This window comes from Budorcas taxicolor, chromosome 12 (assembly GCF_023091745.1).
Source record: "Budorcas taxicolor isolate Tak-1 chromosome 12, Takin1.1, whole genome shotgun sequence".
Classification (NCBI taxonomy): Eukaryota; Metazoa; Chordata; class Mammalia; order Artiodactyla; family Bovidae; genus Budorcas; species Budorcas taxicolor.
This window is the reverse complement of record NC_068921.1, coordinates 33589349-33612538: the sequence shown is the minus strand read 5'-3', so window position 1 is coordinate 33612538 and position 23190 is coordinate 33589349. Positions and strand designations below refer to the sequence as shown.

At 46.8% G+C, this 23190-nt stretch overlaps 1 protein-coding gene across 1 annotated transcript in view; it reads left to right on the top strand.

Moving 5' to 3' along the window:
• Nucleotides 1-23190, top strand: part of LOC128057765 (phospholipid-transporting ATPase IB) — a 402538-nt gene that overhangs the window by 189673 nt on the left and 189675 nt on the right. Inside the window, exons 25-26 of the mRNA XM_052650261.1 lie at nucleotides 13129-13312; nucleotides 17193-17303. Of these exons, the coding sequence (XP_052506221.1) occupies nucleotides 13129-13312; nucleotides 17193-17303 (295 nt within the window). The remainder of the gene's footprint in view (nucleotides 1-13128; nucleotides 13313-17192; nucleotides 17304-23190) is intronic.

Here is a 23190-nt window from a genome sequence, read left to right as displayed (position 1 = left end):
AACATTAAAACAGGAAGTTTTGATCATTCCGGAGAAAAAATCAGGTAACTATAATAGTGTCTCCTTAGTTTCTGTTCAGTGTTATCTAAAATCTACTTAAAAAAATATTACTTGTGTGTAGAGATATCCTACTTGTGTCTACAAAATGTCTATTTTGAAAGAATTTTAAAGGGGGAAAAATAGAATCCTTTGGGGATTATGTTGATAGTTCAGCAAAGTGTATAGTAGCAAGATACCCATTTTTAAAGTCTGCTGCTGCTGCTGCTAAGTCACTTCAGTCGTGTCCGGCTCTGTGCGACCCCATAGACAGCAGCCCATCAGGCTCCACCATCCCTGGGATTCTCCAGGCAAGAACACTGGAGTGGGTTGCCATTGCCTTCTCCATTTTAAAGCCTAAGAATGTGTTATTCTGTTGGGCCCAAATCTAAAAGTTAAATGAGTTTTATAACTGCATCCTGCTGCAGCTGCTAAGTTGCTTCAGTCGTGTCCAACTCTATGCGACCCCTTAGACGGCAGCCCACCAGTCGCCTAGTCGTGTCCTACTGTTAGCGACCCCATGGACTGCAGCCCATCAGGCTCCTCCCTCCATGGGATTTTCCAGGCAAGAGTACTGGAGTGGGGTGCCATTGCCTTCCTAGTAGATTAGAAAACTGAGAGGCTCTGGGGCACTGACTGCACAGAGTCTGTGAACTCAGTCAGCCATGCTGTCTGCAGGGGACAATTGCATGTCTTCCTGGTGAAACTGAGCTTTCATTGTGGATCTGATTTGTTGTTGTTGTTCAGTTGCTAAGTCATGTCTGACTCTTTGCAACCCCGTGGACTACATATAGCATGCTAGCGTTCCCTGTCCTTCACTATCTCCCATAGTTTGCTCAAACTCATGTCCATTGGGTTGGTGATGCCATCCAACCATCTCATCCTCTGTGTCCCCTTCTCCTCCTGCCCTCAATCTTTGCCAGCATCAGGGTCTTTTCCAGTGAGTTGGCTCTGCACATCAGATGGCCAGAGTATTGGAGCTTCAGCGTCAGCATCAGTCCTTCCAATGAGTATTCAGGGTTGCTTTCCTTTAGGATTAACTGGTTTGATCTCCTTGCTGTCCAAGGGACTCTCAAGTTGATGGGTTTTCTGATTCTCTTGGAACCTTCTCTGTGGTTATTTGAAGATAACTAAGTTAACCTCCTACACTCTTGGTTTATTTCAAATTCAATCTCATCCAAGAGTAGTGAGCAAGCCTGAGATTATATGTAAAAAATCGTGCCTGTCGTGTGGGTTGCCATTTCCTTTTCCGGGGAATCTTCCTGACCCAGGGATCAAACCTGAGTTCCCTGTATCTCCTGCATTGTAGGCAGATTCTTTACCTGCTGAGCCACTGGGGAAGCCTGAATACCCTGTGGTGTAGTATAACTCAGGTGGCTGCGATCTGGGCCAAAGGTGGTCATTAAAGGAGTAAGAGGAGTGTGGAATAAGTGAGGCTTTTGATGATTGTTCATCAGCTTTTGTTTTTAAGAAAAACACCCAACACAGTGAACAGTGCTCTCACCATGCTGACACCTTGGCCTATCTGCTATCCGTTTACTTTCTCAGCAGAAGTTCCTGGAGTTGAGTTGCCTGTTCAGAAGTGATACCTGGTTACGTCACCCCATTTGTAGTAGTTTAAGGGGCTGCACATGTACCCATACATCATCACTGTGTATTTTTAGTCTATTTAGTTTTTGCCAAATTCTGTTCAAAACACTCCCTCCATGTGAAGACTTCTGGGCTATTTGGCCACCGTGTCTGGCCGTCCTTTCAGGATGAGCTCAGAGAAGGGTTCCTTTTATATGATTGTCTCCTAACATCTCTTTACTGACCACCCTCTGCTGTGTCCTTGGCTGAACTGTGATGTGCTGGTCACTTTCGTTGTCCTCCCAACTGGGGTGACAAATAAGCAGCTCTTATCTCTCGTGCTGGAGTGTGGCATCCTGGGGGCAGGGGTGGGGTCTGGATTACCGTGGGGTCTTTGGCCCTCCCATGGGACTCTTCCCCAGGGTGGGACTGCAGCTCCTGTGCTGAGAGAAGGCACAGACCAGGTGGGTGCCACCTTGGAACCACAGATCAGAGACATGCTGGCAGGACAATCACAGCACGTGTCAGATCACTGGGTGAGTAAAACACACAGGTGAAGCTGGGAGGTGGCATCACAGACAGCCCGGGTGATGCGCATGGGAGCCCATGAGCTGGGTGATTCTTCTGGGTGTGGTCCTGCAGCTGCCCACCCCCTCTCGACCACCTCCCCTCACCACACACAGACACATATAAAACCCTCTCCAGCTCCTTAAGCCAACAGCTCAGAGCTGAATCCTTTGAGTGTTGGCAGAATGTTCTAGGTATGTGTGTGTGGTAGGCTGCTTCCTCTTCTCTTGATGAGCACAACACTGCCTTCCTCACAGACCAGGGTGACATGCAGCTGTAGGTGAGGAGACTCTCGTTCTGGTGGGATAGGTCCATCCACAAGCATCATGAGAGTGGACCATGTGCCCAGGAGTGTGGTGACCACTGGTGTTATGTTGGGAAACAGCAAGTGTGGTGCTGCCTTGGGAAGACGGCAGCAGGAATGCCAGCCTCAGTGTGGAAGGATGGGGTCTGCATGCCTGCGATGTCACTTCCCAGCTTCTCTCAGGGACGAGATGTCTGAGAACCGGCAGCCCCACCAGGGACCCGTGATGATGCTTTGGAGTGAAGGGTCTCCCTGCCTGTGAAGGGTGTCCTTTTCCCCTGGGCATGGTGAGTGAGTGTGCAGGAAAAGAGGTACCACATCTGCATCAAAACAACCTCCTCAAATTCAGGACGAGTTCATTTCCTTGATTAATGTGCATCTGGAAGAAATAGAAAATGAAATAGAAATAGAAATAGAAAATTTCCGATTACCATTAATATGTACGGAGCCAACATTCGTATATATTTTTCTCTCCTTCATTCACTCAAGGACTTGGAAAGAAACCACTTCCCTTGCGTTTAGCGCCATGTCTGTGTGCTTTATGGACTTCCCAGGTGGTGCTAGTGGGAAAGAACCCACCTGCCAACGCACAAGACATAAGAGACGCGGGTTAGATCCCTGGGTTGGGAAGATGCCCTGGAGGAGGAGATGGCAACCCACTGCGGTATTCTTACCTGGGAAATTCCACGGACAGAGGAACCTGACGAGCTTTAGTCCGTGGGGTCACAAAGAGTTGGACACGACTGAGTGCACACACACACACACACTGTGTGATTTATTCCAAGAGCTGCTGGGTGCCCTGCAGATACATCTGATTCAGTGGGGATTGATGGCCCACCGTATCACTGCAGCACCTCAGCAGCTGGGGGGATGTCTGTATCCGTCCAACTTAATTGCCAGGTGCATTTATATTGGTCAACCAGTTGGCTGCAGTCTGTGTAGCTGGATTGTTAACATATATATTCTTTTGTTCAACTAATGACCTAAACTTTATAGCATGTGGATAAAAAGTGTCCCTAAATGTAGAAAGGAAACTGACAGAGCATATCGGTGTCTCATTAAACTAACTGGCCCTGGCCTCTGGGGATATCTGCAAGCAAGTCAGACAGAGTGGGCTTATCCCCATGCTGATGGCCCAGATCCATCAAGCGGTTATCTCTCCAGGAAGCAGCAGCCTTCTGTTTGCTTCTTAGGGAAACTCCAACTTTTAAACATTTCAAACAGAAAAAAAACCCCTCTGTGATTTGTGTGTGTGTGTGTGTGTGTGTGTGTGTGTGTGTGTGTGTGTGTGTGTGTGTGGTGGTGGGTGAGGTGCTGCTTTTGCAAATATGACTTAATAGGCTGCAGCTAGCTTCTTGGAAACCAAACCATCTTTTCAGTAATGTTGAAAAGCCTTTCCCTTCGACTGAAAATTCCTTTGATTTTAGAAGAACTCTGCTTAGAGTTTTGTGACTCCATCGAGCCCCATGAGAGGGAGCACATAGTGGGGAATTGTCTGATGACACAGAGGCATACATCATTTTAGCTCTTAGAATTGTATCAGAGACAAAGAACACATTCACATTCTAATTTAATGTCTTTCTGTGACTTTAATCATCATCTCAGAAATGAAGTGCTTTTTAGATTCTGTTGTCTTTTACTGTGAAAGTGAAAGCGTTAGTTGCTCAATCATGTCCTACTCTCTGTGACCCCACAGACTATAGCCTGCCAGGCTCCTCTGTCCATCGGATTCTCCAGGCAAGAATACTGAAATGGGTAGCCATTCCCTTCTCCAGGGTACCTTCCTGGACCAGGGATTGAACTGGGGTCTCCTGCATTGCAGACTGATTCTTTACTGTCTGAGGCACCAGGCACCAGCAGATTATATCCGATAGAAGAATCACAGATTTTGTTAGAATCATAGGGTAATTGAGAATGGTCATCTACTGGAGGGGTAGTTTTGTTTCTGACTTGTTCACTGATATTATCTTACCTAGCTAGGGCTATTTGACATTGTTTTATATGTTTTTATCCATTTTCTTTGGAAAGCATAAAACTGGGTCTATAAACTTTCACTTGTATTGATTGCACCCCAGCTGGGTTATGGTTTGCTGTTTTGTTTTGATTTTGGAGCTGAGAGCAAGGAGGATGATGTGGGGTCTGAATGAAGAGAACCAGGCTTCCGTGTTTGAGGTCACTTGGGGAGGAGGTTGTGCTTGTGACGGCTGCATGTACATTAGTGGTGTTTGTCATTGAATCTAGGGAACAATGGGCACTGTTTTAGGGCATGAGGATGGAGTGGGAACATCGTACAGTGGTGATGGTTCAGAAAAAGCTGGTATTATTTTACCTCCATCTTCAGATGCAGGCCTTCTGCTCAGCTCCCCACTTCCTCTGGGACAGAGCTGCTGGGAAGGGGTGCTCACAGTGACAAGGCCGCCCATTCCTCATTTGCTCTTTGCTCCGTGCATATCCATCCCCACAGCACACAGCAGAGGGGCTTCCATCACTTCTACAGCCTTGGTCACGAGGGTAAATGAGCTGAAGCCCTTGTGTGCCAAGCACATTGTTGGGTGTGTGGAGAGTTGAAAAAGGGGTGACATTGTCTTCACTCTGAAAGACCTCAAATCTCGCCTGTGCTTACTTACACTCATATTCAGTAGGTATGAATAGTAGTGTAAATGATTATATTATTTAATGGGTTGGTAGAGAAAGAAACCGTATATTAAATTACGCATGGAGACGTCCGACACAGGGCTTTAGGGGAAGGGCTAATAAATTCAATAAACCATCAGCAGTAAGAATAGAAGAGTTTTTTTTTGAGCCAAAGTGAGGACTACAGCCCGGAAGCCTGATTCCCAGATGACTCTGAGAAACTGCTCTGGAGAAGCAAGGTTCTCAGCACAGTTTTATATCTTGTCAGAACAAAGAGCATTCAACAAGCCAGGGATACATTTCTTCAAGGGTTCAAATCACAGACCAGCCTGACGTCCACGGAGAGTCAGCATGTCCTTGGCATCTGGGAGGGAGACTTACCATCAAAGGAGGACCAGCACCAGCGTCCCAGGAAGGGAGGCGTTTAATCTTTATTTTGAATGTGGACAGTTCTTCACTTCTGGTCAGTGTGTGCTTTTCTTTGATAATTAAAGCAGATGTACAGTGTATGTTTGGTAGGCCACAAACAGGCTGTTCTAGTTAGCATCCAATTCAAGTTAACTCATTCAAGTGAACTCAGAATGACTTCCCCAGACCTCAGTATGTGAACATTTATTTTTTTTATTTTGAAAAACAGGCTGGTAGAGATTTAATGTTATATACCATATAGTTCCCCTCTTAAGCGTGTACAGTTCAGTGGGTTTTCGTACATTCGCAACTATGCAGCCATCAGCACAGTCAACTGTAGAACGTTTTCATCACCTCAGAAAGAAACCCCTTTAGCTGTCACCCCACTAACCCACCAAAGTACCAGCAGGAAACTGAGAACCAGAGGGCAAAGTAGCTTTGTTGGAGTTTTGTTACATTGCTTGAAAAACAGATAATGACACAGAAGGTATCATACTTCAGAGTCTATCTGTAGTTCAGTAGGTCCCCTACACACGAACCTTCACGTTGCAGACTTTCAAAGATGCAAATGTGCATTCCATAAACATCAGGCGTGAGCGACATTGCACCTGGCCCTTCATCTCCATTTGCTGACGACTCTTCAGCTCTACCATCTCCCACCCCCTCTCCCCGCTGTAGTTAGTAACTCTTCTTGTCCGGTCTCTTGATGCCAGCCCCTGCGTGCCAGCTGTTGTACTGGACTACTGTACTTTTCAAGGTACTGTACTGTAAGATGCAAGTGTTTTCTTTGTTTTTTTAATGCACTGTTTGTGTGAAAAGTATGATAAACCTGTTAGAGTACAGGACTATATAGCCAATTGTCACTTGGGTACCTAGGCTATCTGCTGCACTTAGAACAAACTGGACTTAACAAATACACTCTCGGTATAGAGGTCATTGTATGTAAGGGATATATTTACCTATTCAGTTTAGTTAGACACTCTGGGGATGTGTGTACATGTGTAAATGAACTGAAGAGTTTGGGTGTTCACTGTGACACTGATCTAGTCTCATGCTCCCGACACATCCTCTTGGTTGGGGCCCACTTTGGTCCCATGTTTGGCTGCAAGGTGGGTAGAAGCATAAGGTTGCATCAAGGCTCTTGTGGGCCGAGAACTTAGACCCGTCTTTGTGGAGCTGGGAGCCCCTCTGTGGGAGCAGCCCCCCAACACACACATCTCAAATGTCTCAGCTGGAACTTCCTTCTCCCCTTCTCTCTCCCCCTGACCCCAGTCTGGTACCAGCCCTAGCCCTGCAGTCAGGTGTCTGGTGAGTTCTCTCTTGGTCCTCGTTACAAGCTCAGCATCAAGGCGCTCTGCCCTGAGGCAGCGTGGTCCTGCCAGACAAGGTGGGCCTGGCAGGTGCTGGCGGCACCGACCCACTACCAGCCTGTAAACGGCAGGCTTGATTCTTTGGCAGTGGCACAAGAGGTTGCGAGAGGTGGTAACCCGATACATGTGGTTGTTGGTGAATTCATTTCCTCTGAAAGTACCAGGTGGAGTCAAAGGTTGTGATTTAGGCTTCTCTGAACAGGCAAACGAATCCTCTTAATCTTGCACTTTCTTTAATCAAACTGCAAGATGAACAATATTCACTTAGCATGCTAAGTGTGTCCTTGAACATGAAATGAAAACTGTTCATTATAATTAAGAAGGAGGAAATGGGGAGCTGTGTTTGAAGTCCCAAAGAATCATTAAAAAAATGGATGATTCGGCAAATGTTCATTTACTACCTGTTGTGTTTGGTGCTGTAAAGCAGGTCCCAAACACTGCATAGCTCAGAGCCCAGCTGTGGAGACAGAAGTACATAGCTGACTGCATTTCAGATGAGGCTTTATCTGAAGAAGCACTATGACGATGGCCTCGATCAGCTTGAAGAACGAGTTACAGATACAGCTTTGCAGTAGACTTGGCTGACTGCTGTCATAGTTCATTTCCTCTGGGGGTGCACATGCCTTAAGGCCCACGTCCTCTTTACTCAAACCCCCGTGGGTGTTCACTATACCAGGTGTGCCCACCACCCAGGACCTCCTGCCCCATGTGCTTGATGGCTGGCCTTATCTCTCTTGATGGCAGGCCATAAAGTCCTCTGTCCAGGACTTTAGCAGGTGTCCAGAGCCATCAAGAATCATTTTCATGCTCTGTTTGGGGAGTGGTAGAATGCTATTTTTTTTTCCAGTAGCCTTTATTTTTAGAAGTTTTAGGCTCACAGGAAATGAAGGAAAGGTCCGGATATCCCCCTGTCCCCCTGCCCCACACGTGCATGGCTTCGCCACTACCAACATCTATCACCCACCAGCCACAGCTGACGGTAGGATTCACTCTTAGTGTTGTACGTCCTATGGGTTTGGATGGATGTATCTCCTGGTTTACACACGTTTACTTGTGTGGTCATGAAAAGGGAAGCATATTATTTCCTGCTATTGAGACCAAGAATTAGTGGTTTTTATTAAATATGCATTGCACTGCATGCGTGCTCAGTCATGTCTGGCACTTTGCAGCCCTATGGACTGTAACCCACTAGGCTCCTCTGTCCATGGATTTTCCAGGCAAGAAGACTGAAATGGGTGCCCATTTCCTTCTCCAGTTTATTAAATATAAGCTTTAGCTTTGAGATGGGTCTGTGTTATTTAAAAGAAAAACCTTTGTTTAGTTCACTTCTATTCCCACCCAACAAATCCCACTCTCAAATTTTTTTTAAAAGGGGCAGGAGAAAGAGACTTTGATTTGTGCACTAACCCCCTAGGCATGGGAACCTGTCCTGGCTACCACTATCCCTGGGCCTCTCAGCACTCTTGGCTGTTTGGATTAGGACTGGGGTGAAGGTCAGTGGTGAAATGGCTGCCTTCTTTTTGCAGAGTATGAGCAGTTACAGCTTGCCCTGCTTGTTGATCATTAACCAGGTGGGGGCCTTTGTTCCAGGCACAGGTGATGGGCAGGTGTGATTAAGGTCATTCTCTTAAGCACCATGGTCGTCATTCATTTTCAGCCTTGCAGCATCTCATGATGCCTGGTCCTGATGGAGCCGTCAGCTTGCTCCGAGACATCAAAACTCAAGCCCTTCTCAGCTTTCCTCCCGACTGTATTTCCTATACCCACCTGCCCTGGATCTGAGGCCAGGCATGCTGTTTTGAAATAGTAGTGAAATTTACAGTGGGGAGTAGTTAATGTATGTTAGCTTCAAGGAAGCAGACACTCCTGAGAGGGTCTTGGGGGCCTTAATAAAGCATTTCAAGGAAGCAGAGTATCGAATTTATGCTTTTTGTGCTAAAAACATTAAGGTATTTAAATGTGTTATTCTAATCCCTCTTGCAGCCTGGGAACAGGAGGATCCTATATCTTTTATTTGAATCCCAGCTTTCCTCAACTGCGCCTGGTACAGGAAGAAACAGACGCTAACCAGTCGACTTCAGTGAATATAAAACTCAGTGTCATTCACAACATACAACCTAGTAAAGTTTTTATAAATTGCAGTTGCCCAGATCTTAATCGATTTGACACCATTTGGTGTCAGTGTTGGATTTTCAGAAGCCAGCCTCCTGTCTGAGCGCCTCTGGAGTTGCTCTGTGATAAAATTGTCATGGACACAAGTGCAGATGATAAATCCTGAACCCACAAGCTGGGTATCCTGATTTCAAAGGGAGCCCTTTCTCAGTTGCAGAGTAAGCTGATCTTCAGCCGGGGTGTCCTCCCTTTACCAAGAGCACTTCTGAAAGCCTGAGTTGCCCAGGCAGCATTTAGAGCCCTGGTGCAGGATCAGGTTATAAAGGTTTTGTTCTCTTAATAAAGAAGATCAGGTTCCCTCTGACTCGCGCTGTGGGATGCCTGGTCTTTCCCCTCGGAGGCTGGAGAGCAAGATGGGCCATTAGGGAGCAGGTAGTCACTGAGGTCAGTGATAAATATTAATAGATGGCTTCATCTCCATATTAGGTGATAGCATCCTTCCTTTTAAAATTCCTGTTTATTGAGGAAACTTTCAGTATTTGTAATCAAGATGCGGAGGTCATATAAAGATGACCTCAGAGGACCAGAAAATCTGGTCTTGAAAATTTTCATCCTTAAACCTTGGGTAATGCATCCCAGTGAAAGTGCCCGGGCGAGTTTGTTTTTCAAGGTCCAACACCAAACGTAGGAGAATCTGTATTTTGTGCTCTGTGTGTGTGTGTGTGTGTGTGTGTGTGTGTGTGTGTGTGTGTGTGTATACAGCTCTGAGATAGTCAGGGACCCCTCCAGATTTTATATGATTATTAAATATTAAATATCAAATGAGGTGAGTGAACCTTTTAAACAACAAGGATATTATCAATAGAAAAGGTTGATGTATTGTTATAGCAGTCAGTTTATATAAATAGTATTTTTTAAAAGCCTCTCAAGTTCTTTTTTTGCTTCTGTCCTCCCTTCCTGCTTTTGCCCCCTCCCTCCCCTTCCTCCCTTTTTTCCTCCTTTTTGGTAGAGTTTGAAGATGAGCTCAACTTCAGCTTTTGAGAGTTGAGTTGTACCTGAAGCGTCTTTTCTGGAGTGTGGAATCATTTTTACTTACCATTTATGGAAAATGAATACTTAGACCATGTTGAAAATCATCTTTGTACCTGTAGGATGCTGCAGAAATGTTACACTTTCTGCAGTTTGAATTTAATATATGCACACATATACGTGTTAAGTTCCTAAGGTGACTGTAGAATTGTCCCAGCAGGTTATAAAGCGAGATGACAGGGCTCCTGCCTGCTTCCCCCCACCCCCCGCATAGCCAGATTTGTCATATTGTGCCCAAAGCACACACTCAACCTCTGCTGACGTCAGAGGGAGACCACCTTATGGCTGAAACTGGCAAAATACAGGAAGTGTTATCAAAATGTGTGCATTTCAACCGTGCCAAAATAAGTAACGGTGCTAGCACACCTGGGTTCTTGGCTTCATTTCTTAGCAAACCCAGTGGCATGTTGGCCTGTGTGTCATAGCGTTGGCTGGACAGCATCAGGGCTCATCGTTAATTCATGCAGCTGTTTGTCACCAGTAATGAGATTCTGCGTTTCATTCAGTCAGCAAGTTTAGTGCTTACTCTCCTAGCCCCTGCGTTGATCGTTCTTAGTGCAAAGGCACTGAAGTGTTGGAGGTTTCAATAGCGTGTGATTTCAGACTGAAATCCTTGTGCAGAGAGCAAACACCCGGCGAAGTGCTTAAACAGACCTTGTTTGGAGGGCTTGCATCACCCGACATCCTAAGACCGTTTGTAGAGACTTGGTGAGCCAGTGTCTGCTCCACCCTCTAAGTGCTTGTTTAAGATGATACTCAGGGCCTCACCATTGGCTTATCATAGTCAAAGCACAGTGATGGAGAGAGGCCTGGGGTTGGAGGGGAGGGGGAGTGGGAAGAGACCAGGCTCACGTGCTAGCCCCAGGAGAGCCCTACGAGAGGCCTAAGAGCGCTGGCAGCTATACATCACTAGGAGCTGTCACAAAAAGCCTGTAGTAAGTCTATAATGTTTCCAGGAATGTTGGTAGGAAACAGAATCAAGACCCTTGGCTTGTTTAGTCAGGAAGCTTTAAACAGCGTCCATTCCTGGACCACAGGCAGTGGCGGGAGGGGGTGCTTTTATCTACTTCTGAGGGTGTCAAGTTTAGATCTTACAGAGGCGTCTGGTCATTTTTTGAATGCTTTCATTCACCATGTTTCTAGGTCTGTTACTTACACAGAAATTAACGTATTTTTGTGTAGGTTGAAGAGTATTTTTCCCCCTGTTATTCATAGTATGGATGCTGCTGCTGCTGCTGCTGCTAAGTCGCTTCAGTCGTGTCCGACTCCGTGCCACCCCATAGATGGCAGCCCACCAGGCTCCCCCGTCCCTGGGATTCTCCAGGCAAGAATACTGGAGTGGGTTGCCATTTCCTTCTCCAATGCATGAAAGTGAAAAGTGAAAAGTGAAAGTGAAGTCGCTCAGTCATATCCGACTCTTAGTGACCCCATGGACTGCAGCCTACCAGGCTTCTCCATCCATGGGATTTTCCAGGCAAGAGTACTGGAGTGGGGTGCCATTGCCTTCTCCCATAGTATGGTTAGAGATGTAATTAATCTTAGAACCGTGATTGTGGTAGTTAGTCCCCATGAATTGAAAGTCCACTGTATGAATTGTTGGATTAGCAGTGAGGGGTGAGGGCCAGGCAGGATGAGGAAGGAAAGGTGAAAGAGACAAACACACCCCGCAGAAAGGATGTGCTCAGTCACACTGAGTATATATCAATAAGGGTTCATAGAAGTAAATGCAATTTAGGGACTAGCACTTAAAGTGCTGGTGGCCCCCCTTGGGGTCTCTCATCCTTCCTGCTCTTTTATGAGGTCAGAGAAGGAATAGTAACTTCAGTCCTATGGCATTTTGTAGAAAACCTCCCCTTTTATATTACCAATCAGATGTGGTTTTGAAATTTTTTAACTTCTATTTTATATTGGAGTGTAATTTACAATGTTGTGTTAGTTCCGAGTGTGCAATATAGAGTCAAACATGACTGACCCAACTTAGCACACACGCACCATATACTAGTCATTTTGAAAAGTAAAAGTGAAAGTGTTAGTCGCTCAGTCGTGTCCACTCTTTGCAACCCCATGGACTGTAGCCCACCAGGCTCCTCTGTCCATGGAATTCTCTAGGCAAGAATACTGGAGTGGGTAGCCATTCCCTTCTCCAGGGGATCTTCCCAACCCAGGGATCAAACCCGGGTCTCCTGCATTCCACGCAGATTCTTTACCATCTGAGCCACCATGTTTTATTATCTGGTTTTATACTCTGAACAAACACTTCATCATAACTGATGGTGCTGTGTTTTAGACCCCATAGATTTATACTACCCGCAGGTGGGCTATGGAAAAGAGCCCACTGTCTTTGACTTTCCGTGGAAATAGCCCCTCTCAGGTACTGGTTGCACACCATCTCCTTTGGGGCCAGGCTTCTACAAGTTCGGTCTCTGTGGACCTTCTGTCCTGGGATTGCCCGTCTTCAGCCCTTCTGCCTTGGCTGCCCTTCAAACGCTGCCTCCATCTCCAGGGTGGAGATGGAGACCTCTTTCTTCTTTCCTCTCACACTAGTCCTCTTTTCTGCACTTCTCAAGCCCTGCCAATTTTTCATTCCCTTTTCTGAAAGCAGGTTTTGTAGAAAATTCCCTTGCCTGCCCCAAGATACATGTGATGGACGGCAAAGCAAAATGAATCTGTGCTAGTTTTCAGATTTATTGGGAAGACCTATCCCAAGACCTCTGTGAGCATCTCGGCTGCCTTTATCATCTGGGAGGGCAGGCATGCCCCAGAGGAGTTTGCACGTATGGCTCCCGCCCGGCAGTGTCATTACTGAGAGGCTGTGTTTTGAGTTAGCTTGAGTTGTGTATTTCATTTGTGAAGCTGGCACATACTTGAAAGCCGCAAGCTACTGTTTTCTGAAAGCTTCTTTGCACATGAGCCTAAAACCGTCTGTATTGGATTTGGAAATTATCCAGTAACAGCCCTTTTAATGCAGCGAAATGTAGATTACAGCTGTTTCCTCTGGAAGGACCCGTAGAGTCCTAACTCGTCTCTCTCCTCCTCTAGGGTGTCTCCTCTGCAGAAGTCGGAGATAGTGGATGTGGTGAAGAAGCGGGTGAAAGCCATCACCCTGGCCATCGGGGATGGTGCCAACGATGTAGGCATGATCCAGACGGCCCACGTGGGTGTAGGCATCAGTGGGAATGAGGGCATGCAGGCCACCAACAACTCGGATTACGCCATCGCTCAGGTGAGCCACGTGGTTGACCGGCCGTCATATGTAGTTGACAGAGTCCGCTGGGCATGAAGGCCAGCTGGCACTTGACCTTCAGTCCAATCCTTCAGCTGCCCCTTTGGAGGTGGCATAGAGGAGAACCCACTGGTGTAGCTGGGTTTCTCTCTCGGCTTCATCTTGTGTAGTTACGAGGCCCTGTCCTGTGGTTTGGGTTTCTTTTTCAGCTGTGGGAAGGGCCAGGCTTTCTGTTGTCCAGCTGAGAGGTCATTTCCAACAGGTGGATCTCTGATTTTATGATAATAATCTCTTCCCCTAAACCCTGCAACTGCTGCGTGTTCTCTTCCAGCATCCTCTGTGCCCAAGGATGGCTGTGCTTGTAGTACCTGTTCTCTGTATCCCCCTGCTGGCATCTCCCCTCTTCCAGAAGATGCTGGAACCCTCTTTCTCACATGGCATGTAAGGTCGGGGGAATCAGTGATTGACAGACACCACCCTCTTGGCTGTGCCATGAGGGGCACAGGCCACTGCCGTCAGGTGAGCTGTCAGGAGCAGGAACCCCAGGCTTGGGCAGCAGTTCCCCCCACCCCTCACCGTGGTCAGCAGCACAAAGCTTTTGGCAGTTCGATTCAGCAGAGGCTCCTGACATACTTAGTAGTTCCTGTCCTAGCAGTCGGAGACCGAACGGAATGTCCAGTTCTCAGTGACAGCCCCAAAGTGAAGGGAAACGGCCAAGCTCTTGGCCCCCTGGGATTTGCATCTAGACCACTTTTGCTCCCTGACCATCCGGGAAATCTAGGTGTCTCAGAGAACACAGGCCGTTTCCTCCTGTCTCCGATCACAGTGTGCTGGGATTAAATGCCTGCTTGTTGGCTCGAGTCCCCTCGTGTTCCTCCGTGTTCAGTCTTTGGGAGAATGCATTAACCTTATCACATGAGCATGAGTAATCATGGCCTTTTTCTCCTTGACTCTGAAATCTGGGGCTGCATGTTAAGTGTGGAAGAACTTGTTGCAAGCCCAGGGATGCAGACTGGCCTTCTGCATTTTTAAGGCCCCACTTCTCAGAGGTGGGGCTCTGCTTAGATGCCATCTCAAATCCCCACCGCCCGCCACCTGCCAGCTAGTGGTTTTGCAAACACAGAGAACAGCGGGATCCTTATAAGTCCAAAAAGTGCACAAAATCAACCTTGTTCCTTTTGTCGATTTCAAACGAATCCTCAAGATGATGACTGACATAGGTAGGAGAAGGAATTCCGACTTTATAGGTGGGAAAACTGGGCTTTCTTTATAAGCAGTGACCTACCGCGGGTCCCAGCCCCCAGGGTCAGAGAACAGCGGAGCTGCACACGACCTTGGGGAACTAGCCCCGCGCACCTGCCTGGTTCCTTTCCAGAGTCGACTGCCCCAAGGCCTGTGGGACTCGCGCTTCCTGCAGGCTGTCGGCACCTGGAGATGTTATGCACCCCAGCATTATTAAATACTTGAGTTATAGCATCATATGGCTGGCAGGGGTCTTCAGAGGTTTCCTAGGAGCTCCAGGCAAATATTTGTCCGTCTTTTTCTTGCAAATGTCAAGGGAAGGGAGATTCCGTGACCTGCTTTATTGAAACTGGACTAATAGGATGTGGGATCTGGAGCGGTTGGTCTCTTCAAATTAAAGGCAAATCAAAATGACAAGCAAATCAAAATGAAAGGGCAGATGCAGAAGAGAGCAGGGCTTTGTGATTCTGTTTGGGGCTTTTCTTGTCCATCCAGCCTACATCACCTATGCTGGAGGAGCTGATGGACAGCCCCAAAGACTGAACACGGAGGAACACCAGGGGTCTCTAGCCAACAAGCATCCCTGCATGGCCCCCCTACCCCCCGTCCACCATCCTGTTCAGGTGTAGACAGAGATCCCATTATTTCAGCTTACTGCATACTGCATACCCCCTCACCAGGATGTTTCCTCTGCCATAATTGCTAGGTAGGACATGCCACAACTGACCGAGTTCCTTTGGTTGAAGTTAATAAAGTGATAAACGTCTTTGGTCAAAGTTCATGGCTTAGCACTTGATCTGTTTATTTTAATGTGGATGAGCACGTTTTTGATTGGATTCTTGAGAATGTGCCCTGGAAAGTTATATCCAGAAGGAAAAAAAGGTTAGCTCAAAGACTTGTCCTTGGGAAAATGATGAAGTCGGCAAAGCCCTGGTTCTGTTTCTCCCCAGCTGACCTGTGCTGTGTCCACGGGGTGGCCCCAGGCTGCCAGCCGGCCCGTTGGGGCCTTACTGTGCGGGGCCAGCCCGTGTCATGCTGTGTCTCCAGCCCTCCGCTGCCTGTTCTTGGAGAGAGTCATTTCTGCCCCCTGCCTCCTTAATGTTTTTCGAGCAAACTCATGAAAACAGCATTTTGATTTAGGATTTTGTTTTGTTTTGTTTTCTGAAAAGAAATCACTGTAGCACTAAGCCAGGGCCTTCTGGATGGTTCCAGCAGATGTTCTCTGTACTCATGGAAGGTTGAACGCCAGGGGGTCCAGGTCAAACACAAGCTTCCTCTTTATTTGTTTAGCCATTCCCCTTGGAATCCTTGATGACCCTGTATGGGAAGCTTTATTTCTCCACATGTACCCGCTCCTGTCACTCCAGAGTCTCATTCAGCTTTTGGAGCCACACAGAGACAAGCCATCTGCAGAAACTTGCCCAGATGTGGTTCACGTGGCTTGAGCTCCTGTCCTTAGTGTTAACACCAGATATTATGTGGCCTCCTCTGGAAAAAGTGTTTAAAAAATACTATATCTTTGGCCAGTTTTCCTTTTCTGTAGATGGTTAAATGTAATTTCAAAAGTAACCTAAAGTTAATAGGAAGTTGACAACGGCAGAACTCCTAGTATCTGTGCATGGTCCTCTCTCCTGGGAGAGTGACAGATTTGAGTTTGTGGGCTGCCCTGAGACTCAGAACAGGAGATAAGGTTTTAGTTCAAGGCAACCAAGGAGGACTCAGTGCCAGGAGAGGCTAACTGAATACATAGGAACCATGAAGTGAAGCAGGATCACCCCTAACAATGCATACCGCCAGAACACGCCCAGACTATGACCCCCAAAACAGCCCATCTCCCTCCCTCCGGCTCCTTGTTCACACTTTTGGAGGTTTTTGTGAAATAGGACCCAGAAGGCAAAGCCAGGCTAAGGGGAGGCTGAGGAGATAGGATTGGAGTGGTGTCCAAAGACCCCCTGCCCCGAGGAGGATTTGAGTATTTTATTGGAATATTGTTGAATATTTCAGACTGTGAGAGCTAAGCCATTACATCACTCTCAACTTGGTGTCAGCTGCATGTTGATGTTTTATTTGGATGGATGACTATATCACATTTTAGCAAGAGGGGCTCTTACTTGTTGGAGGCCAGAAAAAGGGGAAGGAGATGGGTCTAGAAGTGGAGGGCAGAGCGTGTGTGTCTCTGTGTGTGGAGTGTCATTGTCTTTCACCTGCAGGCTGACAGTGGAAATAGGAATAGGTAGTGTCTACATGCGCATCCCTCTTCTTAAAAGGATACAGGTACATGACGGTCCCTGTCCCTTACTCCTGTTGTCATTACAAAATTGGTGATTGAATAGAAGCTTCTGATTGCACTGCTCTTTTCTTCCAATTCTGGTTGGTCACCTCCTTTTAATAATTAATATCCTAAAAGCATCAGGGTAAATAGAATTTCACAAGACAGCGATTGGAAGTCTAGCTGTGTAACTGGGGAAAAGCATATCTCTGTAGCTTAAAGAGGAGATCTTAGTCCTCACCTGGCCCAAAAGCTCTGCCTCTAAAGCGAGTGGTGTTCTTGGTCACCAGCAGAATCCTGGTTCCTCCACTCCCTAGCCCATCTTCTCCTCTGAAGGACATTCCAGACCCTCTTTCTTTCCTTTTTCAGTTTTCCTACTTGGAGAAGCTCCTGCTGGTTCACGGCGCCTGGAGCTACAACCGGGTAACCAAGTGCATCTTGTACTGTTTCTACAAGAACGTGGTGCTCTACATCATTGAGGTGAGCAGGGCTGGCCCCTTCCTTCAGGAGGAGGGTCCTTATCAGAGGGACATTAGGTGACTTCAAGGAAGGGTTTTGTTCAAAACATAAAAGATGCTCCCCTGACATGTGGAAACCTATGACATCCACTCAGCCTCTTTGAAGCTGGGGACACCTTCCAGATCTAGTTTTGTTGGACCAAAAGTCAGACGTCCATGGCTGCCTTCTCCACAGCATGTGCCCTTCTCTCTCTCCCTGGTGGACAGACGGACAGGGCAAGGCCCTCTCCTCTGCATGTCCCTCCTGCTGTCACTCACACCCTCGCCCAACCCTCAATGGCCAGAGCCTGGCAGCAGACATTGGCACCTGGCGTGGTGGGTGCTGAGTCGTTCCTAGGCAACCTAGTCTGGTTTTTCTTCACTGAATGGAAGGGTTTCTTGCTGGATGTCTCACGGACTCTGCAGGCTTCCTGAGCTTTTGGTTCTTGCTTCTGGGACATGTGGATGCTGCCGCTTTAGCTGGGAGGATGTGGGATTGAGTGGGGAGGAAGCCAGGAACATAATTAAAAATGTCTCAATGAACGCATTGAGTCGCCAGCCTGTTTTTCAAGACGTGGATTAGGCTGTAAGTGAAATACACACGCTGGTTGGAGAGACCAGCGGGGCAGAGGTGCTGGCCCAGGGCCGAGTGGAAAGGACACTTCAAGTTCCGCTCCGATGGGAGCACCAGCCACCTTGTTCCTCCTCCTTTGGAGCGGCTCTACTATAAAGGTGTGGCCGTCACGACTAAGAGATTTCCAGATGTGTTTAGGAAAGAGGCAACAGGCAGTCACTCTGGGGAAATAGGGAAGCAGTGGTCATTGTGTGTGGTGTGGGTTATTTTGTGTCTGGTTTCTCCACTCTTGGCAGAAATAATAACCGAGGCATAGATCCACTGTTTCTGATGTGGTCCCTGAAAAGGCTCAGCTCAGATCGTGGGACACGGGGTTTGCTAGTGGAACTGCGGTTAACCATTTCTTGACCAAATCATCTGCTCCTTCCTGTTGAAGAGTCAGCTCAGACCTAGAGGTTTGCATCCCTCCCTCTGTAGGCAGTTTGGAGAAGGCAATGGCATCCCACTCCAGTACTCTCACCTGGAAAATCCCATGGATGGAGGAGCCTGGTAGGCTGAAGTCCATGGGGTCACTAAGAGTCGGACACGACTGAGGGACTTCACTTTCACTTTCTGTAGCCAAACTCCTACCAAGTAATTTCCCCAAGTTGCATAGGTTGTTCACTGCACAAGGGTGCCCAGCCAAAGCGGCTGAAACATAGGAAAACCTAGAAGAAGGGATATGTTTTTCTTACCCCCACATAGGGCAGCCCGCTTGCCTCTTCTGCTCATCTGGTGCTGCCGTGTTCAACTCCACGCTCTCTGAGTAAGAGCTTTCAGATGTTATCCATCATAGATGCTGTGGTTTCTGCCTTCTTTCTGTCCGCATTCTTACAGTTCCCTTTTGGTGCTTAAAGATGCTTTCCAGCCGCCTCCCCACAGCCTTTTCTGCATCTGTAACAGGAGTCACTCCTGAGTGTCACTCGGGGTCACAGATAATTGGGGCTGTGGTCTGGGGAGAGGAGCACCGAGGCCCTGGTGTCAGCAAGTTCCCACGTGTCAGTGTGTCTCATGTGCACGTTCGTCTCCTGAAGCTGCTGGCTTCAGAAGCTTGCGCAATAATCTGGTTTTCCTCATGATCAGCACATTACAGATAGTCTAGACTTCTTATCAGAACCGTCCCCATGAAGCCTCAACCCTGGAGCTTTCCAGAGCTTCCTTGGGGGCCCTTCTTAGTCATTGACACCTACTATCTTGGCTTTTTCCTTTTAAAAAAAGAAAAGCTTCCAGTGAGCTGACTCTGAGACGAGTACAATTTCAGTCTGTCTGAAAAATTCTGTTTGGCACACTTTCAACTCTGAACATGCCAGGCAAGTTCCTTACATTAATACTGGCTATTGTGGCTGAGCAGCAGGGGTTAAACAGTCTTGCATAATCAGGCTTTTAAAACATTATATATAAAATACAGTGTCTCCACTGCTCTATGCCCAATTTTCTCCTTGGTATGGCTGGGGGGATCTTCATTTTAAAATAGGAAACGAAATCCTTCCTGAGCCCAGACAGAGCACTGACTCAGACTGCGTCTGCCATTGCTACATAACCTTCACGGCATCAGTGGGTGCGCTTCAAGCATAATTCAAACATAGGAAAGTACTATGTGCATGCTGTTTTAGTGTATTTTGAGCTGAAAGATCAAAGATGGTTATGATTTGATTTGCTCATTTGCAATCAAAAGTTTTGCATTCTAAAGGTTACCTTGTAGTTAATTACTTATGGGAGAATAAATTAAATATATTGTGTATTTTTCTTAAATGGTTTTGTTGTAACTCAAGAAGAGACTCTTTGCAATAGCCAGGACGTTCTCATCTCAGATGCCCTGTGATACATGTAACTATCACTTAAAAATACAAACTTGAAATAATTTGCCAACTAAAAAAGGTATCAATACAATACAAAGCTATCATGCATGCACACACACGTATTAGCCATGAGTAGGAGAATCATTTGTTGTTATTGTTTAGTTGCAAAGTCATACCCAGTTCTTCGTGACCCCATGGACTGTAACCTACCAGGCTCCTCTGTCCATTGGATTCTTCAAGCAAGAATACTGGAGTGAGTTGCCATTTCCTCCTCCAGGGGATCTTCCCAACCCAAGGATCAAACCCATGTCTCCTGCATTGCAGGTGGATTCTTTACCACTGATCCACCATGGAAGCTACCAAGAAGGTTCATTACATGACTTAAATTAACAGTGAAAGTGTTAGACACAGGAACCCTTGACAAGTTTGAAGAGAGGAGTTGAATTCATTCACTTATTCGTTGCCAACAATTTGGAGCACCCATGCTCCAAATTCTGTGCCAGGCAGTGGGACTGCTCAGATGTATGTTTCAGAAAGCCCATCCTGCCTGCATTAGAGATGCTTGAATGGGCAGACATCACTGTTTTAAAGTATAATTAATACACCGTGAGATATACCATTTCTTGGTGTACAGTTCCATGAATTAAAATGGAGTTTTCATCATTAGAAACTAATAGGCAGTTTTCTGTCTGCCTCTTACAGATGATGACAAACAAAAATGTCACAGAGAGTCCTGCGGATGGACAGTGATAATGGTTGCAGAACAGTGTGAATGTATATGGTGGCGCAATGGTAAAGAACCTGCCTGCCAATGCAGGAGACGAGATTTGGGTTTGATCCCTGGGTTGGGAAGATCCCCTGGAGGAGTAAATGGCCACCCACTCCAGTGCTCTTGCCTGGAGAATCCCATGGACACAGGAGCCTGGAGAGCTACAGTCCATGGGGTCGCAAAGAGTCAGACACGAATGACTGAGCACACGTGTGTGGATGTATGTACTGATGTCACTGAACTACACACTTGGAAATGGTTAAGACAGTGAACTTTATGTGAATTTTGCCACAATTTTTTGCTAAAATGTTAAAGAATGTCACAAGCATTTGGCTGCTTTAGTCACATTGAGGGGAAACCAAAAAAATGCACATCAGCTTATTGAAGGCTTGAGAGACAAACTTTACACGTAGTTTTGTACTAAAACTAAGCAGATGCTGAGTTTAATGTCTGTGACCAGATGGACTATACTTCTCAGAAGGAGAAACCTTGTCATGGGGCTGACTTGGGAGAGAGGGGTGGCTTCACAAGCTGGCCAAGCAGGTGGGACCCCTATCAGCCAGTTGGAGGGGAGTGTGCTTTGAATTAGCAGAAGCAAGGAGGGCATGGGTGGCCTCTGGAGTGGCCAGAGGAGGTGCCTGGAAGCCAGACAGGAGCTCTGTTGCTCTTGGAGGCTGGGATTCGGTTTTCATTCTGGAATAGGCATGTTCCACAGTTAAAGCAGCTCCAGAAAATGTGTCTGTCAGTGTGGCAGACAGATGGTAAGCTGAGACCTTTAATGTACTTCTGTAGTTTTAACCTGGGGCATGAATCCTGGCCATCATGAAGGTGAGCAGTTGGTGGTTCCTAATACAGAGAATAACCATGACACATAGGTATCGAAGTGAAAAAAAAATGAGAACTTTTATACCACTTAGAGTGAGTGCCTACTTATTTTTGGCACCATATATAAGAAATTTTAATGTTTTCTTGGGGTCATTAAATTGGTATCGAATACAGGCCAGGAAATGGGATGCATATCAGCCTGGTGGTCTGGAAATATTACCACCTAATAAGAAATAGAGATTTAAACTATTGCATTTTGGGGTTGTGGTAAAGAACCCTCCTGCAAACACAAGTAGATGTAAGACACACAGGTTTGATCACTGGGTTGGAAAGATCCCCTGGAGGAGGGCACAGCAACCCACTCCAGTATTCTTGCCTGAAGAATCCCGTGGACAAAGGAGCCTGACAGTCTACAGTTCATGGGGTCGCAAGGAGTTGGACACGACTGAATCGACTTAGTACGCACACACGGGATCCAGATGAACAAGACAGAGCCCTGGGTTTTGGAGTCAAGTGAGGGGACACAAAGACAAGCACCCACCACTCAGATGACTTCCAGGAAGATGCTTGCAATGAGATCTGTCAGAAGGCGTGCTTCATATCCAGGAAGAGTGGCAGCCTCCAAGTTCTATGACGAAACAAGTCAACACCTGAAGGATAAGGAGAGGCTGGAGGGGAAGGTTAGACCCATGTACCAGGGGGAGCCCACACCTGCTGTTCCCATCCCATTCCCTGTTTATTTCAGCTCTGTAGAGAAATAATACAAGTAAACAATGGGGGAAAAGTACATTTTGTTGGGATTTTGTGTTTCAGTGGGAAGGCGGCTGCAGAACTAGTTAGACGTGGGCTCAGGACCAGCCTCTCAAAGCCTAGTTGGTCGCTGCTGGTCCTTAGAGCTGGGAGTGTGTTAGCAGAAGGCGAGGGGAGGAGTAAGAGAGAGGAACGGTCACCAAGCCAGAGACGTCTTAGCAGTCCGGAGGGATCCCCCCACCAGATACCCAAGCACTTTGAACTTTATAAAAATAGACTCTTACTGCTTTTTACAGGTGACAATATATACTTTTTTAATGATGTTTTCGCAGCTGCCTTACCTAAGAGGATCGTTAGAAAGATTCAGCGTTCTGGAAGAAAAAAGTATTCAGCCATAGCTGTTATAAAAATTGAGTCTCTAACTCCATAAAATGTTTAAGCCTCCCTGGAATTTAAAAAAAAAAAAAAAGAGGCGCAAGTCCAAAAACAAAAAAAGACTTCGAGAGCTCTACAGTATGCGTTATTCCAGGTGACCACGTTTCCCCACCACCTGGTACTTGGGCCAAAAAAGGAAAAACAAAACAAAACACCCAAACCCAGCAAAGTGTCCAGCTCATCACGTCTGGTCTGCATTAAAGCTCACAGGTTCCAACTCGCTTCCCTTCGTGAAGGCCTCCTGCTTCCAGAGACAGCTCCATACAGGGCAGTACTGGGTGCTTCTCTATCCACCAGATCGGTGGGGATGTCCAGGCACAATGAGTGACCAGCACCCAATAAACACACACTCAACTGAATGGGTTTCAGTAGAGGCCAGCCTCTAGGAAACTGTCAGACTTTCTGGTTTTCTTGTTTGTTTGTTTGTTTTTTGTTTTTAGGATAGAGGGGAAGGTTTGCACTTTGTACTGTGTGTCTTGCCTTTTAGGAAATGCCTTTCTGGTCTAACCTTAAATCTTTCCTGGTGGAATTTTCACATGGAGAAATATCCCCTCCAAGTATTAGACAGTTAATTCATTTTACAGTGTGTTGAATCTCATCTTTTGAGAGTGAAGTATAATTTTGATTGCATTCTTTACACACTTTACGGGCTTCCCAGGTGACTCAGTAGTAAACAATC